Source organism: Thermobia domestica, chromosome 1 (assembly GCF_964235325.1).
Source record: "Thermobia domestica chromosome 1, izTheDome1.hap1.1, whole genome shotgun sequence".
Taxonomy (NCBI): Eukaryota; Metazoa; Arthropoda; class Insecta; order Zygentoma; family Lepismatidae; genus Thermobia; species Thermobia domestica.
The window spans coordinates 60264919-60280686 of record NC_137454.1 but is presented as its reverse complement, the minus strand read 5'-3'; the positions used below and the strand labels follow the sequence as shown (position 1 = coordinate 60280686).

The following is a 15768-nucleotide window of genomic DNA, read 5'->3' as shown; positions in this document are numbered from 1 at the left end:
AGATTTACGAGATACACTACTATTTGAAAAATCTTACCCCACCCTTTTTACGATATGTATTTCCAAAATTTCTTTCTTATATCCTACTTTCGTAAGAAAACTATTTTTTTTTTTTTTTTTTAATAAATTAAAATTTAACGACGACTACTTGTAGTAGTATGCCCAGAAAGTCACTTATCTTAACTCTTTTTATATAAGAGTACAGAAGATAAATACAGTCAAACTCATTCAGGGTGTCTACTAAAATTCCAAAATGGAATTTCGTCACTTTTTCGTGACCTTGTCTTCACCAAATTATAAAATTTCCTAACATTTTCAAGAGCAAATTTGGGTGCGAATTAGGCCGAATTTTCATCCACGCGATAGAAACGTACTTTGCTTGCGATTTGGTGGCGTCTAAAGCCGACCATAGACATTTTTGGTGGTGAATTTTGACGTTTTATAGAACGAAATTTTCAAATCTGTACTTCATTTGTACAGTTTAAAAAAAAAAAAAAAATCGTAACCCAAAAGCTAAATTTAGTGATTTTCATGACCGTTTTCTGATTTCGTGACTTTCGTGACCGATAGACACCCTGTCATTGACTTTCATGAGCAGTTTCCGATTTATTTTGCCTTAACTTATTCGTACATCTCCCACAAGCTGTAGTTTTAAATTCACGAACTGTCAAGACCCATGTTTGACCCATGGAACAAACTGAAAATATAATGATAAAAATAATATAGGATTTTAGGATTTAGATTTCTGTGCTTTCGGCATCGAAGGCCATTTAGCCCTTTACGTTTTTGAGGGATGACGTCCCTCGGCGGGCACACAATCCGGGGAAAGGGAAGGAAGGAAGCGGCCTGGAACCTGTAAGTTAGGTACCACCCCGGCATTTGCCTGGTGTGAATGAGGAAAACCCAGGAAAACCTCATTCAGGGTGGCTGGCCTGAAAAAGCGTTGTACACTTTTTCGACCGAGTGGCCCCACCGGGAATCGAACCCGGGACCGCTCGCACCGAAGGCGAGAGCGTTAGCGACTACACTACGTGGGGCCACATAATAATAATATATGTATTTATATACGTGTGTAATATGTATACATTTATTGCCTTATTGAAGCTTTCGAAATTTGGAAATATACCTTTGGTTTGCTTTTAGTATGTTAAAAAGCCTACTTCCTTCCAAAAGTTACCAGGCTACACCCCTAAATGACTATGTATTGGTTTCTTCAAACGTATTGTGTTGCATATTACATTAGTAATTTAGAGTTATTTGTTGATTTTTTTCTGGCTTATATGTATCAACTCTATCAAAACACACTGTGAAATATAGTAACCATCTTGCGTTCTTAATATATATAGTCGGTATTTAGTGTTCACTTGTGAAGTATATAGTGCGCTTTTGTCCTAATTTAGCGAACTTTGATGGGTTTTCTCCTACCTTTGGAAAGTTAGAGTGGGCTTTGTCCTACTCTTAATAAAATACACTCCACAGAATAGTGTATATATATATATTGCAATTTTGAGTGCTTACTTGGCTTCAGAAAAGTCTGGAAAATATGCTTTTTAAACATTTTTATTTAATTCTTTTCTAAGAATTTGTCATGGAATTCTCGTATCTCCATTTGAAAGAAACTAATTTCTTAATCAATTATATAATTAATTCTTAGAATGAAATAGGTTATATAATGTAATTCATATATAACTGCAGAACAGATAATGATGATAATTTTAGTAGTACAAATATAGCTGTTACCGTTGGAATTAGCTACGATCGTAACACTATTGACAAATAGTTACTGCATCGTCGCAATTTCGTGTGGTGGTGGCGAATTTCATAACTAAAGCAAGTGAATGAAAAAGGCACAAGACCTAAGCGGCGTAAGACTTAAAAATCATTTCGCGGCACAAGTCCTAAAATTTAGGTCAAGTGCCTATATTTTTAGGACTTATGAATGTTACCCGTATGTGAGCCACCCCTTGTGAGGTCCTTTTAAGGAAAATCTTATTCGCTGCTTTCATTGTGTCATAAAAATGTATGAGGGATGACATCCCTCGGCGATTACACTACTTGGGAAATCGGGAATGAAAGAAAGTGGCATGTTTAATACCATCCTGGCATGATATGAATGAGGAAAACACAGGAAAACGAGATTCAAGATGGCTGGTCTGAAAAAAAAAACTTTTAGTTTTTTGACCGAGTATCTCCATTGAGAATGGAATTCAGGACCGCCTGCACCAAAGGCGAGAGTTTTAGCGACCACGTTATGCGAAGCCACACAAGAATGTTTACTTTCGATTATTAGAAGTACGTTATTCGTATGTTAACAATAGTTAATGACATACAACGAAACAAAGAATGTTCCGATATTTTAATTCTTGATCTCTTATTACTTACTACTGATTTCAAATAACATACCTTCCATTGATCCTTCGGAGGGACCTTACGGAATACTTCAAACTGCTCTATTTTCAATGGATCTACATCTTCTTCCAATTCCCACGTACTGTCTTCGTATTGGAGCGCCCTCCACTTTACCAAATAATGTTTTATTGTCTGTCCCGTATTAGGATCTGTATTCTCCGCAACATCAAGAACACGATCAACTTCAACATAATCTGGATTAAACGGCTCATCTTCCAACTGAAACAGAAAATATATAAATATGAGAGAGAGATATTTCAGTAAAATTTAAAATAAGACTTTAAAATACACTGAAGCTGAAATAAAGTATAGTATATATTCTAAAACGGCTAATCCAATTTATATTTCTCACCTCTAAAAGTACCAGTATATCAAGTTTTAAATTTTCTTCACATTTAAGAAATAGTATTTAAGTTCAGTGAAAAAAAACGAAATGAAATGACATCTCACGATTATGCTAAGGGAGAGAAAGTTCAGTGAAAGTTAAGAATAGTGTTTAAATAATAATTGTCAAAGTAAACAGTATTACTAAGAGAGTAAAACTGACAAACTACAAGCATAATGTCATCAATAAATAATCTACTTACATTTTCGAAAATATTTGCATGGTTATTCATTTTCTGTTTAAAGCGTTTAATTTTTGCAGCAATTCTTTTGTCGCCTTTGTACAGTTCTTCCTCAGTCTTCCATTCACAATGTAAGTATGAAAAGTTCCTGTACTTTACAAAGTATTCTTCAACTTCCTGGTACTGCGCATCAGTCTTTTCTACAGGTTCAGCTTTTTTACTTTCAACAGCCTTGTGTTCGGCTTGTTCTTTGGACGAATCAGGATTCGCTTCAGCAATATGTTCTTTCTTTTCACTTGTGTTCGATTCAGGTTTAACTTCTTTTTCCGAATTCTCCGAATCTGGTTGCCTAGTCTCAGCGTTTTCTTCTTTGGGCAATGTTTCGGAAATTTCATTTGCTGTTGCCTCATTTTCTTCCTTATGTTCACTTTCTTGCTGTTTCCCTTCATCGCTCCCTAGTTTTTCTTCAAGTTTGTTTTCACTTTGTTCTTCGGGAGATTTTTCCTTCTCTCCCACAATAGAATTCTGCTCAGGCTTTGTTTCCGCTTCCCCTACAACTTTTGAAGCTTCCTTGTCTTTTACTTCGTTCACGCTCGTTTTCTCTTCTTTAAGTTTATCGGATTTTATTTCCCGCTTGCCTTTCCGCACAGCAAGAACGTGTTGTACAACCATAGAGTCTTCATCTGTAGTGTTCTGCAAAACAAATTAAGAATTTCACAAGTTTTAATTTCTAAATTTTCACAACATACACAAAAATAATGCGCTGGGAAAAAAGAAAAACCTATTAAACTAATTATTATATTGACCGATCGCCTAATTCGACCGCGTTATCTGTGGAAGCTGCGTTATTATTGTTCTAGCTTTACAAATTAACAATTTTTATTATTCGGATTCTTCTGTTATACTAAGGGATGCCGAATTAGATTTCACAGTTCAATATTGATTGATAGAACGTATGGAACTAATATTACAACATAAAACTTATAACCTTTTGCATTTCTAGAAGCTGAAGTACTTCCAATACTTCGGACATACATGAAACAATTTTCAAGGTCCACAGAAACTTAAAAACATACTATGCTGTCCGATCTTCACATGCTTGTAACCTCAATGTCAGTGAACATTTTAATTTCTATACGAAGTAATGTATCAGGGTTTCCACTTATTATATATTGGAATATACTTATTTGGCAAGCACGAAATCTCCCAACTTTTCCTGTTTATGATTTATGAACTTCCATGTTTGTATATAATGTGAAAATGCAACTACATTTTTCCCGATTACAGCGTTCCTCAACTACTATACATGTAAATAGTATTTGTATCGTAGAGAAATTTTGCAAAACAGGTTCTGAGAATCTGTACTTTGTATTTCTTGACTATTTCACGATTTTTCAGTTTTTTCATGAATTCCATAATTCTTTCAAGTCTGCGCGAACCTTGTGTATTTTTACGTTATTTTTCAAGAATTACCGGTTGTGCCTAATGGAAAGAGTGGGATTTCACAATATTTATCATTTCTCCGTAAAATTATGTAAAAATGGCGCTTAAGAAAATTATTACCAAATTATTATTATTTGCTATTACATCTTATAAAATTTTGTATTAATATCTACTGGCAGTGGCACTCCTGATCTGGTGGTCTGCTTCCATGAATGGTAAGTATTGTGAAAACGCCTATAATAGTTATTTGGTCAAAAATACGTCACCTCTTAACTCAACTGTTCACTGATATTCAAGTTACAAGCATGTGAAAATCTTATTGCATATGTTATAAACAAGCCTAAACTCTCATTAGCTGTGTTAATAATTTGGAAAAATGAAATGAAATCGTTTCCACGATAAAGAGTAAAATCGAATGTTAGCACGCAAGCTTCTGAGCAGTATTTTAAGGAAAGAAAAGATAGACTATCAATGTTCAAAAAACTCGAAATAGACCGACAAACGAGCATATTAACTGGGAGGTCCAACAAGATACAAGAGTGTACTGAATTACTGTGAATATATAATTCTGGTGTATATGTAAATGCACTGAGCCAAGGAATTTGATTTTGGCGCCAAATGGAGTACTATATTTTTATTTACTTAATTTACTTTCTTCGTTTTAGTATTCATTTCAATATTTATTTTCGAACGTGTATGTATCATGTATATGCATGTATACATACACGCTGTGTACACTATAAAATTTGTTCCGAGATTATGGGGTTTTCATCACATTCATACATTCCAGTGCTAATTCAGAAGTTCAACAGAGTAGATGTTCTGAAGGGCGAAGAAGTATAACAGTATGTCAGCAAAAAACCAACAGGCACTTCTCAGGGATTTATTTTATTTTCCTCTATTACAATGCAAGATGTATCACCTGAGAACAGGTTTGAATTAAATTACTTAAAATCCGGCATAATTAAAGGGAAACACAAAATCATTCAATTTAAGTTCTCACTTCAAGGAAGTCATTACAGCATATTAATATTTTGAGCATATTATGTCGATACACTTGTATGTTAGCTCTACTACAAAATATGTAATTTGGAAATGACAGAATAATACAATTTAAAAAAAAAAAAACACGTTCGCGTAATGCAGAAAAAAAAAAGAAAAGTTTCTCACGAGCATTATTATGTCAAAGTAGTGTGCATTCAACAAAGATTACTGTATAATCAACTTTTCTCACAGATTTACGATTTTATCGCACACCCAGTAGAAGACTATTACGATACACATTTATGAGAATATGACTTTTGAAGTTTGTTTTTCTATCAAAATCGTTCCCTGGAATATTGGTATTTCTGCCATATAGGGGTTAATTTGTTTAGTACGTTTCTTCAAAAATAACACCAGGTAGAGCTCGCTTCTCTCTCTCTCTCTCTTCTCTTTTGAGCGATGATAACTCAAAATTTCCCTTTTTTGAGTTGCAACACTTCCACCGGGTGTGTGATATCATCTTTGCAAAACGTCTATTAAAAGTGAGTAAAGTTTCTACAAATTAGCACAAAATTACTCTAGTGTTCAGAGTTTCATACGAACGAAAGTGTAAAACTAATTCAGAATTATGAGAAGTGAGATGGCTTGCCAGTGAGCTTCTCAATCTGAGGAAACTGTCAGGTAACACCGACCCAATGCAGTTCATGGTACATTAAATCCCGGATGTTCAAGAAAGGATCGAATATTTTGTTGGGGAATCTTTTAAGTGAGAGACTGTAGCATATTCATTTACTGATGTAATTTTGTTCGCAGGTTGATTTGAAAAATGGTGTATCCATTTTTGTGCTTCTTGTTGTAAATTGAAAAATGCTTTATTTAACCGGAAGGCTTGAGTTTCTAGTGAAACATGGTACCAAGCAAATGGAAGTCCACCGGTAACACTGAGAAAATAAAATGGTCAACGGCATAAAAGAATACCCAAAACTATACAAATCAACAAGGGTGCACCTGATTCGAAGATTCCAGAAAACTCGTCATGTTTGTGATACACAGAAAGGACATACCGGTGTACCAAAATACTGAAGACAACAGCTAATGTTGAAAAACAAAGAGGACGCTTTTCAACATCAACCTTCAACCGCTCAACTGGACAACAGCGTTAGTTTTGTGCACACAATCATTAAGAAGGGTCTCCAATTATTCCCATACAAAATGGAACTCTTCGACACAGAACGAGGTGTCCTTTGAAAAGCTAAAACACATGAATGAAGTGTCCTCTGAAAAGCGAAAAGAGTCTGCGAACACAACTGTTGTTCTGATTAACAACAACGAACTGCATCTGGAAACTGCATATTTCTTCGACGAAGCCTATTTCTGGTTATCGAGGTACGTAAATAAGCAGAATTAATGAGCCAATATGTCTGTTTGGGCATGTGTGTGCCGCGATGAGCTCGTATGTCCACTTTTTCGAGCTGATCAGCACAACGTATCAATTATTCCTTGAAATTTGTCGCCTAAGATAATCTCTAGCTTCTGGTTTACGCAAAATGTAGCACCATTGCACCAGACTATTTCTATTTTTCTGATCATTAACAAATATTTTGGAATACACGTACTCACTGCAATATCCCAATCATTATCCTCGAGCAATCGAATGGCCTTCACATTCTCCCGACGCATATCCTATTTGCTTCTTCCTTTGGAGACACATCAAAGATCTAAAAGACACTCTGCTACTGTGAATGGCCTCAAAATTGCTATCACTAACGCGCTTTCAACCAATCCTCCGGAGATATTTAAAAAAAATATATATTGGTAACTATCAAAACCGAATGCATAATCTTGTGGTATATGATGGCACATACTTTGAAAATCTAAACAAGTGATTCTCATTTGGACACAATGCACTACTACAAAACGTTTCTATAAGTATCTTTGTCATTGCAAATTTATTTCAAAAGAAAGTGTTCAGTTCTTTCTTGAACACACTACCAGTCGCAGTAAATAGAAGTGTACGTACACATCTATTAATAATTTAACAAGTTTCACTGAATCATATGATCAACGTTAATGTATAATGCTACTACTTACAATATAAACAAAATTCGGTTTAACTGGAACCTCCGATGTTTCTGTTGTTGGTGGTTTTGTCGATTCCGTGACTTTTGCTATAACAGCTTTTGTTGCCTCGTCATCAGACATAGCAAAGACTATGTCATCAACATACTTCTTCCTGTGCGTATTTCGAGCAGATCGGCGCTTCTGTTGGAAAGCAAAGTGAGTGAGTTAATAAATGTATAATACATTGTGAATAACACAATAAAGCACATGAAGATATAATCCATTCTAAAACAAGATGTAATAGATTTATATACATGTTGTTCAGAACAATGAAAAAAAAAACTAGATTCGACGAACGTTTCAGCAGTTCTGTCGTTGAATAATATATCTCTAGTAATGAATACGAGTATTTCCGTGTACAAAGAGTCATAAAATATCGTAAGCATGTATAAGTAGAGGTATTATACGACGCAAAATCACATATAAAAAGATAACCTATTTCATGTGCTATTTCAAAAGCTAACCTATTTTTATACAAGTTAAAATTAAATATTAAAAAATGAGGGAAATTTTAATGAATACTATATCAATGTATAAATATCTCTACTTTCTTTTTAGCACAGCCAGAGGCAGAGAGGATGGAATACAGAAGGTAAACTAGATGTATGGTCTAGCTGGAAGGCCAATATATAAAATACCTTCCTTACCTTTTGCTTTTATGACAGGTTAATTATAGCTAGATTGTAATCCAAATCACTTTTCTTTCTAGTTGAAATATGAGAAGCACTGAAATATGTGTCTTATTATTTTAAATGAGAAGTCCATATACCAAATTTCATGTTTCTAGGGAAATTCTAATGCAATAACTGCAATTCCTATTTCCTATTTCCTTCCCCCTCCCCCTTTCCTCCCAGTTAAATTTCCAAAAATCATTTCTCCATGCTACCTTAAAATCCTATCTACTATCCAAATTTCAAATTTCTAGCTTAAGCGGCTTGGTTTCAGCGTTGATCAGTCACACTTTCATTCAGGACTTCTTTTATACTGTATATGGAGATAAAAGCTACAAGAAATTTCGACTTTCGCGAACTTGAAGTACTGCTGACTGTAATGAAAAATTCAAGCTGAAACCATTTCCGTGCGAACCCACAACACAACCATAAAATTGGAAACTTGCAACTTCATGACTTTGACGTCTAAATGTGTTCGGTTATCTAGTAAAACAGCTTCTACAAACCAACAGTGCCTTAAGGACTTAATGCAATTTTTTTATTACTGCGCATAAACAGAGAGGAAAAATTTTCCTTCATGTGTTCACACAAACTTCAATCAAATCTGATTAAGAAATGTAATTATCAAGTACCTGTACAGAACTTTCTCCACTAGCTTGAGGAGACGGTGGTGGTGTAACTTCCAAATCTGATGCATCAGAATCTCGTAGTTTCTGTTTCTTGTTCTTGTTCTTAAGACCTGCCAATAATCCCCTGCAAACGAAAAGGAAATCTGTAAGATCTTTTCATGAAATAAAAGTACAGAGTGCTTTGTATGAGAGATTACCACCACTTGTTATACAAGGATTGAAAGTTTAAAGGTGGCAACACTGGTTTATAGACGCTTCACAACGGAATCAAATAATGTCCCTCGTACCATGTTACATACGTACCTTACCTCAGCGTAAATGGGCTCCTTTCCAATGTCACGCGCAAGGGCAGTAGACGAGAACAAAGCCTCGTGTAGCGGGTGGTACACGCGCGGGTGTAAGGCAAGGTTACTGTGTCACGATGTTTTCGAAACAAGAAAGAAAGAAAGAAAAAAACAGAGAGAGAGAGAAAGAGAGAGTTCAATAAGAACTGAATGTGCAAAAGATCGTACAGCAGGAGAGTGTCATAAAGGTCTTCAAGAGGCTTGCGGTGAATCTGCATTGCCTTACAGAACGGTGGCAAGGTAGGTACGAGCCTTCAATGAGGGACGCTAAAATAAAAGACATGCAACGGCCTGGTCGTCAACGTGTCAGTGAAGACGTGATTGCTGTTACCGCATTATTGGACACTGATCGACGCCATATTATTCGTAAGCTGGCTGAAGAGATAGGAGGATTAGTGCATACGACAGTTCTGCACATTCTGAAGGAACGCTTGGGCATGAGAAAAATCGCATCAGGATGAATTCCGCATGAGCTGATGGAAACGTAGAAATGGCTACGATATGACGCTGTTCGAACCACTTGGAACGCTACGAGCGGGAAGGAGAGGTCATATCATTACGCTGAGTGAAACATGAGCCAAATCGTATAAGTCGCAATTGAAATGCTATACAAATGAATGGTGCGTTATGAGTCATCACGGAAATCCAAAGCTCCAAAATTCAAAACCCCACCTATGTGAAAGTTACGGTGACTCGTGATGACTGGGATGGTGTAATCGTAACGAATGCCATTTCTCCATATCAGACCATTAATGTGAAGTATTTTTGTTTCTTTTTAGAAAAGAACCTTCGACCAGCCTTGAGGAAGCGGTAACTCGTTTCGCAGAATCCACCCATTATTTTACTGGACAATTCTCGGGCGCAAACTGTGACATTTGTTCGATCGAAGGGGACGGAAAGTGCTGTACCGTCCACCCTACTCCCCGCACTTAAGCTCTTGACTTGAATCCTAAGATGAAGGAACCTCTTCGTGGCATTCGTTCAGAACTGTTCAACATATTCTTCAGGCAATAGACAGCTCCATTAGAACTATCAACACAACAGATGCTGCTACAATTTTAATGAATACTATATCACAATGCCAAGACCAGCATCCAACGACTTCCATCACATCGCTGGCAATGGGTTATACACAATGCTGGTAACTATATTAAATGAGTTATTGTAAATCTTTGTCACATGTATCTATTCTGTATCGCTATAAATAAATAGCTGCCACCATTAAAGTTCTAACCTCTACTGTAACCAGACTTATTACAGGCATAGGTGGCTCATGAGGGAAGAAACATTGATATAAAAATTAGAAGTTTTATCGTTCCAAAGTAACAGGAGAGAAGTTACCTAACGTATGGATTGTTGCACAGAACAATTAATTCACCATTAACAATAACTTTCACCAGTTTGACTTCTCATGAGCCGCCTCTGAGCACAGGGAAGTACATATACAATCTTCAGTTCGTACAAGCTTTATACGTAATAATACAACTAAATAAAATGTACGGAACACCACACTAAACTTTCTCACTCCAATTTCTTATAATAAATCATGTTGTGCTGCAATTATTAAGAAACCATTTTCTTGTGAAGTAAGAACAAACTTACAAGGCTTTTTCGGAAATTTTTGCCCAAAGAAAAAACACCCTCAAAAGTCAAGTAGGCCCTACCCCTTGTGGATATTCTCATGGAAGTTATTTATTTAACATTATATAATTATTATTGAAATATTTATGAAGTATGAACAAAATCGTCTGTTTTTTCGAGAAAAAAATCCGAAAAAACTCACGAGCCTAAGAATAAACTCTCCCTCCACATTTTTTCAGGACAAATGAGCTATACCATATTGTCAGGTGATTACTGAAATATTTTTGAAATTTACACAAAATCATCTGAGCAGTTTGGAGAAAATCGCCCGAAAAAACCCACCCGCAAGAATCAACTACCCCTCGTATATATTTTCAGGACAAACGAGTTATACCATATTGTCTGGTTATTAACCCGTACGTACTACACGGAGTCTGTCAGACTCCTCTGTTGCCGTAACTTTCTGTTCGACCACCTCTCTCGATTGTTGCTTCCTCTACCTTCTTGGTTATATTTAGTGTGTATGCGAAAATTAACATTGTGCAGTTGGTTTCTCCACAATCTATTGTTCGGAGTCTGACAGACTCCGCGTAGTACTGTGACAAAAACATGCGTAGTACTTAAGGGTTAATGACGTTTATTTATGAAATATGAAAAAAAAAAAAAAATCTAATTCACCCCCAAAAATAAACTACCTCCGAATATTTTTCCTGACAAGTGAGTTATGCCATATTGTCACGTTATTAATGAAATATTTGTGATATATGAACAAAACCGTCAAAAAACTCATTCCAAGAGTAAAGTACCCCTTCTCGATTCTTCCCAGAGAAATGACTTATACGAATGTATGAGGTTGTTATTGGGAAACTTGATTTATAAAATATAAAAATCGTTAGAGCAATTTTTAAGAAAGCAGCAAATGTTGATTTTCATCCTTCAGTAAACTGCCCTTACTTTTAGGGGTGAGAAAATCGAAAACCCTCTCTGGAGAATTACATAAAAACAAGTTTAAAATTTGGTCTCAATACGTTCAAATGTGTAAACTCCAGACGAATGTGCATCTGGAAGAACGGACGGAAATATATTGAAAAATCACTTTCGATATGTATGGGTCATGAAACGTGCAGATCCATTAACATCTCAAATTCGATTTTTTTCATGATTACCACACTTTCTGGTCTCCTTTTATCACTTGAAAGCAAACGTATATACATAATTAACACAGAAGTCGTGGAAAATCCAGAATAACAAAAACATTACTCATAACGCGGAAGTTATACTAAACAACTTCGAGAACATTATCTCAGTTGTAGGAATCAATCTAAAAATAGTCTCTAGCTAGAGTAATATCCCAAGAAATAATATTATTGGTTTATCCTATACGTTCTCTAATATCTAAGTATTAGATGGACGTGATCTACTGCCACATTTCATCTACAACAAGCTGCGGTAGTTTGGTCTAATTTATGGACTTGGCTCTGTTAGAAGCATCCGGTCCGTCATTCCTTAGTCTTGGACTTTGCAGTCCTCTTGCATACAGTGCACCTTCAGAGTTGTCCCATGACCTGTTTGTAGCATGTTATCCCCTGCAGCACGTGGAGTGCGGCCAGACCGAAGTCTTGAGTGCCTATCAGTTACCTATCGAAGTTCTAAATGCCTACCATTTATCTAAGTATTCTGAACATTATACATGAATGAACTCGCAAGAGGCAGGCCTTAGAGCGCTCGATGTATGCAAGCCGTTCGTTCTAGTAAGCAAAACTTCTCTCTTTTAACACGTATTTTCATCCAACATTCATCACATTTTTCTCTTCAAATTTCAATTCTGATTCCGTAACAGGCGTCATACAATTTGCAAAGAAAACATACTTAATTATCCTCTCTCCTACTAGCACATCTTCTGTCGAACCGTACTTCATTATTCGTTCTAAAAATATATTAATAAGTTAATGAAAGGCAATAACCCTATGGAAGATTATACTTATGATTATACCTCAACATAGATTCGGAAGAAAGCCAAAAGAAAACAATAGAATTATCATCAACTTTAACTGAAAATAAATTAAAATACTACTTACTTTGGTTTGAGTTTTCCAGCAAACACTGGTTTCATTTTCGGTTTTTTCTCTTTCTTAGATTTCTTTGAAGATTTGCCAGCTGTGCCTGGAGTTCCTCCGGTCTGTGGCTTCTCCCCCTCTGTCTTCTCCTGATTCTCGCTGCTTTCGTCTTGACCAACAGAAGCATCATTTGTCGTACCACTAACATTCTCCACTTTGCTTTCCACAGCAGCATCTGGTGGATTCGTTGCAGTTGCAGGTACTGCATTCTCTGCAGCAGCGGTATCACCAGCAACTTTCGCCTCATTACCTTCCACTGAAGTCTCAGTACTTGCTGAAGGAGCTGCACCCGCCGCCGCCGCTGCAGCAGCAGCTGCTGCTTCCTCTTCTTGTTGTTTTTTCTTCGAAATTCTTCTAAAGAAAACACACAATTGGTATTACACACGACTATATTCAATAATTCGCCGGTTTTCATTAAACTTCTAACATATATTCTTCCACGATATAAAATTAAAGCAAATACGCGAACACTCCCAAAAGCGCAATTCTTTACTATTTTTTTTTTTTTTTCATTATAACTTCATATTTTCAATCGATATACATACCACAATCATCACATTAAAAAAAATATATATATATAAAGCTATTATTTACATAATATTCAACAATGAATTCACTGGATTTTTCTGATTTATCACATCATAATTCAGGCCAAAGTTTATCTCAGTTGCTGAAAAATCCTTTGTTTCATAACGAAACCACCGACTACTAGCACGAGCAGTGCTACTTTTCAGGTTTCGACCAACTCGGGAGTTTTACCGAACCAGTGATAATAAGGCTACAAAATTAGTATATAGGAATAAACTGCGAAAAAGTAAAAAACCAGTTTGCCCACAGATACGATCCTTATCAACTGTTTGATCGTTTTGAAACTAAACTGATTGTGATATTGTACACTACCCAGTATTGTCAGGAAGCGAAGTCGGACACGAAAAAAACTTGTTACCACGATTTTTCTACTAAAATCCTTGATATCATGTCAATTATTATTTATCTAATTATTAAAAAAGGGTCGATCTGTATTTTTTTTCAAATGTATTTCTCATGTATAACAACAATAAAAAAATACTATCTTTCTAAAATGCTAACATCTACTTTACATGGCCCTGCCTAACTATGATATAAATCAAGTAACAATCTTATTAAAGCGTTACTTCAAATTACAGGACATGAATACGGCAACGGTGATCTTAAATATACTAACTTCACTGTTATCTATGAGCAATTTCCGCGAAATCAACAATACTGAACCTAAAATTATGCAAATACAATTACTTGATTTTGTGAACTTGTTAAAAGCTGATTTCTCCTTACTGTTGAATGTTAAGCTTCTACGAATATGCACAAACTAGTTAAACTCTGTAACCATTTTCCATCAGAAAACTGAAAATCTCCGTTAATTCATAATTTCTTCAAACCGCTTCTTTGCTGAATTCCGATCTCCCAAAATGTAATACACTCGTTACAAAATAAGGATTCCATTCATCTATAAGGGTTGCATTACAGGATGGTGCCACCATTGTTGTTAAGTAATGGACATAATTCAAATGACTACACTTTGTAATCTGATACTAGATTACTGTGAGACAAGGTAATGTTGCGAGTGGTAAAATCATGAAAGACTGAACTGCATTGTACTATGCCCTCTAGTGAAAGACAATAGCGAATGAACACAAATAACATGTTTACGAAATTGGAACACTGCTTCAGGCCAGGTAAAACCTGAAGTTACACGAGGTCCTAAGTGTTTATATTGTATCCAGCATATGCCGATGAAGTGAAGTCTTGCAGGACAGTCCTATTCATGGTGATTGGCTGCTGACAATCACACAATTTAAATCAGTCGTCGCTATTCTAATGTATGTTGATCGCCAATGGACTACATGTAATCTAGCCGCAGAAGAGGTGTATGCCACAAAGACGTGCTCAACATTGTTCGATACGCAAAACTGCAATATACTGGATTAACCCATGAAATTTCCAAGATGCAAAACGGGCATATTTATGCATTTCCACGGGACTTCCTGTACCAGTACCAAACGGAAGGTAACTACTTCCTTGGACGGATCATCACTATGGACGAAATAGGGGGTCACACGAAACATTTTAAGCGACAAAATGTATCTAATTTTCTGCACTGAGTTCCGACAAATGAAGTACGCTGCAGCTAAGGTGCTGTGAACGTGTTTCAATTTGGTGTTGACATCCAGAGAAGTGCTACAACATTCTGTATCTCCACCTGTATACTGTAAATTTATTACTACTGCAACCTCCTAGAAACACTCTCTTCAGTACTACGCGGAAAGCAGTATCATTTATTTGCTGCGAACTAAATCACCCTACGTGATAATTCTCATTCCAGACGCAGTCACGGAACTCTACCATTTTCAACTTTTCCCACTATTTGATGAGATACTAGAACATTCGCTAAGTTCGTTAAGATATCAAGTCTCTTTGCCATAATGAGAACATCTCCATAATAGACGAAAAAAAAAATCAAAAATGTAGTTATTGTGTTAAAAAACGCCTCACCAATGTAGGGCATCACCAAAGGCTGCAGCGCTAATGGTGCAATGGTAGAAATGGATACGTTACATACAAGAAACGTGATTTTGCCTCTGGTAATGAAGACATCTCACACCTTTAGACTTGTAATTTTTTTTAGTCAACCTTTGTAAGTTTACAGAGTGATGTGATTAAGGTTAGAGCACGTAATAATTTATAAAAACAACCCTACAAGGGAAGTAAATTAACCAAAACATTTACTGATATTGCATACGATAAGTTAAAAAAGAAAAGTAATTTCTTTATCAACATTAAAATGAACAAATTCGTAAGTACAAATCAGCAATTTAAAAATAATGAGACGATATACACTTTATTAACTAACTCTATGGGCTATG

The 15768-nt window shown here is 35.9% G+C and overlaps 1 protein-coding gene across 4 annotated transcripts in view; it reads right to left on the bottom strand.

The window, feature by feature from the left end:
- Positions 1–15768, bottom strand: part of kis (chromodomain helicase DNA binding protein kismet) — a 158499-nt gene that overhangs the window by 88885 nt on the left and 53846 nt on the right. For 3 of the 4 annotated variants that reach the window (XM_081757548.1, XM_081757556.1, XM_081757560.1), the window contains exons 7-11: positions 12827–13219; positions 8827–8947; positions 7494–7664; positions 2997–3668; positions 2404–2628 (exon numbers count right to left, since the gene is read on the bottom strand). In XM_081757548.1, coding sequence (XP_081613674.1) covers positions 2404–2628; positions 2997–3668; positions 7494–7664; positions 8827–8947; positions 12827–13219 — 1582 coding nt within the window. The remainder of the gene's footprint in view (positions 1–2403; positions 2629–2996; positions 3669–7493; positions 7665–8826; positions 8948–12826; positions 13220–15768) is intronic. The other variant, XM_081757553.1, reaches the window with a different exon arrangement.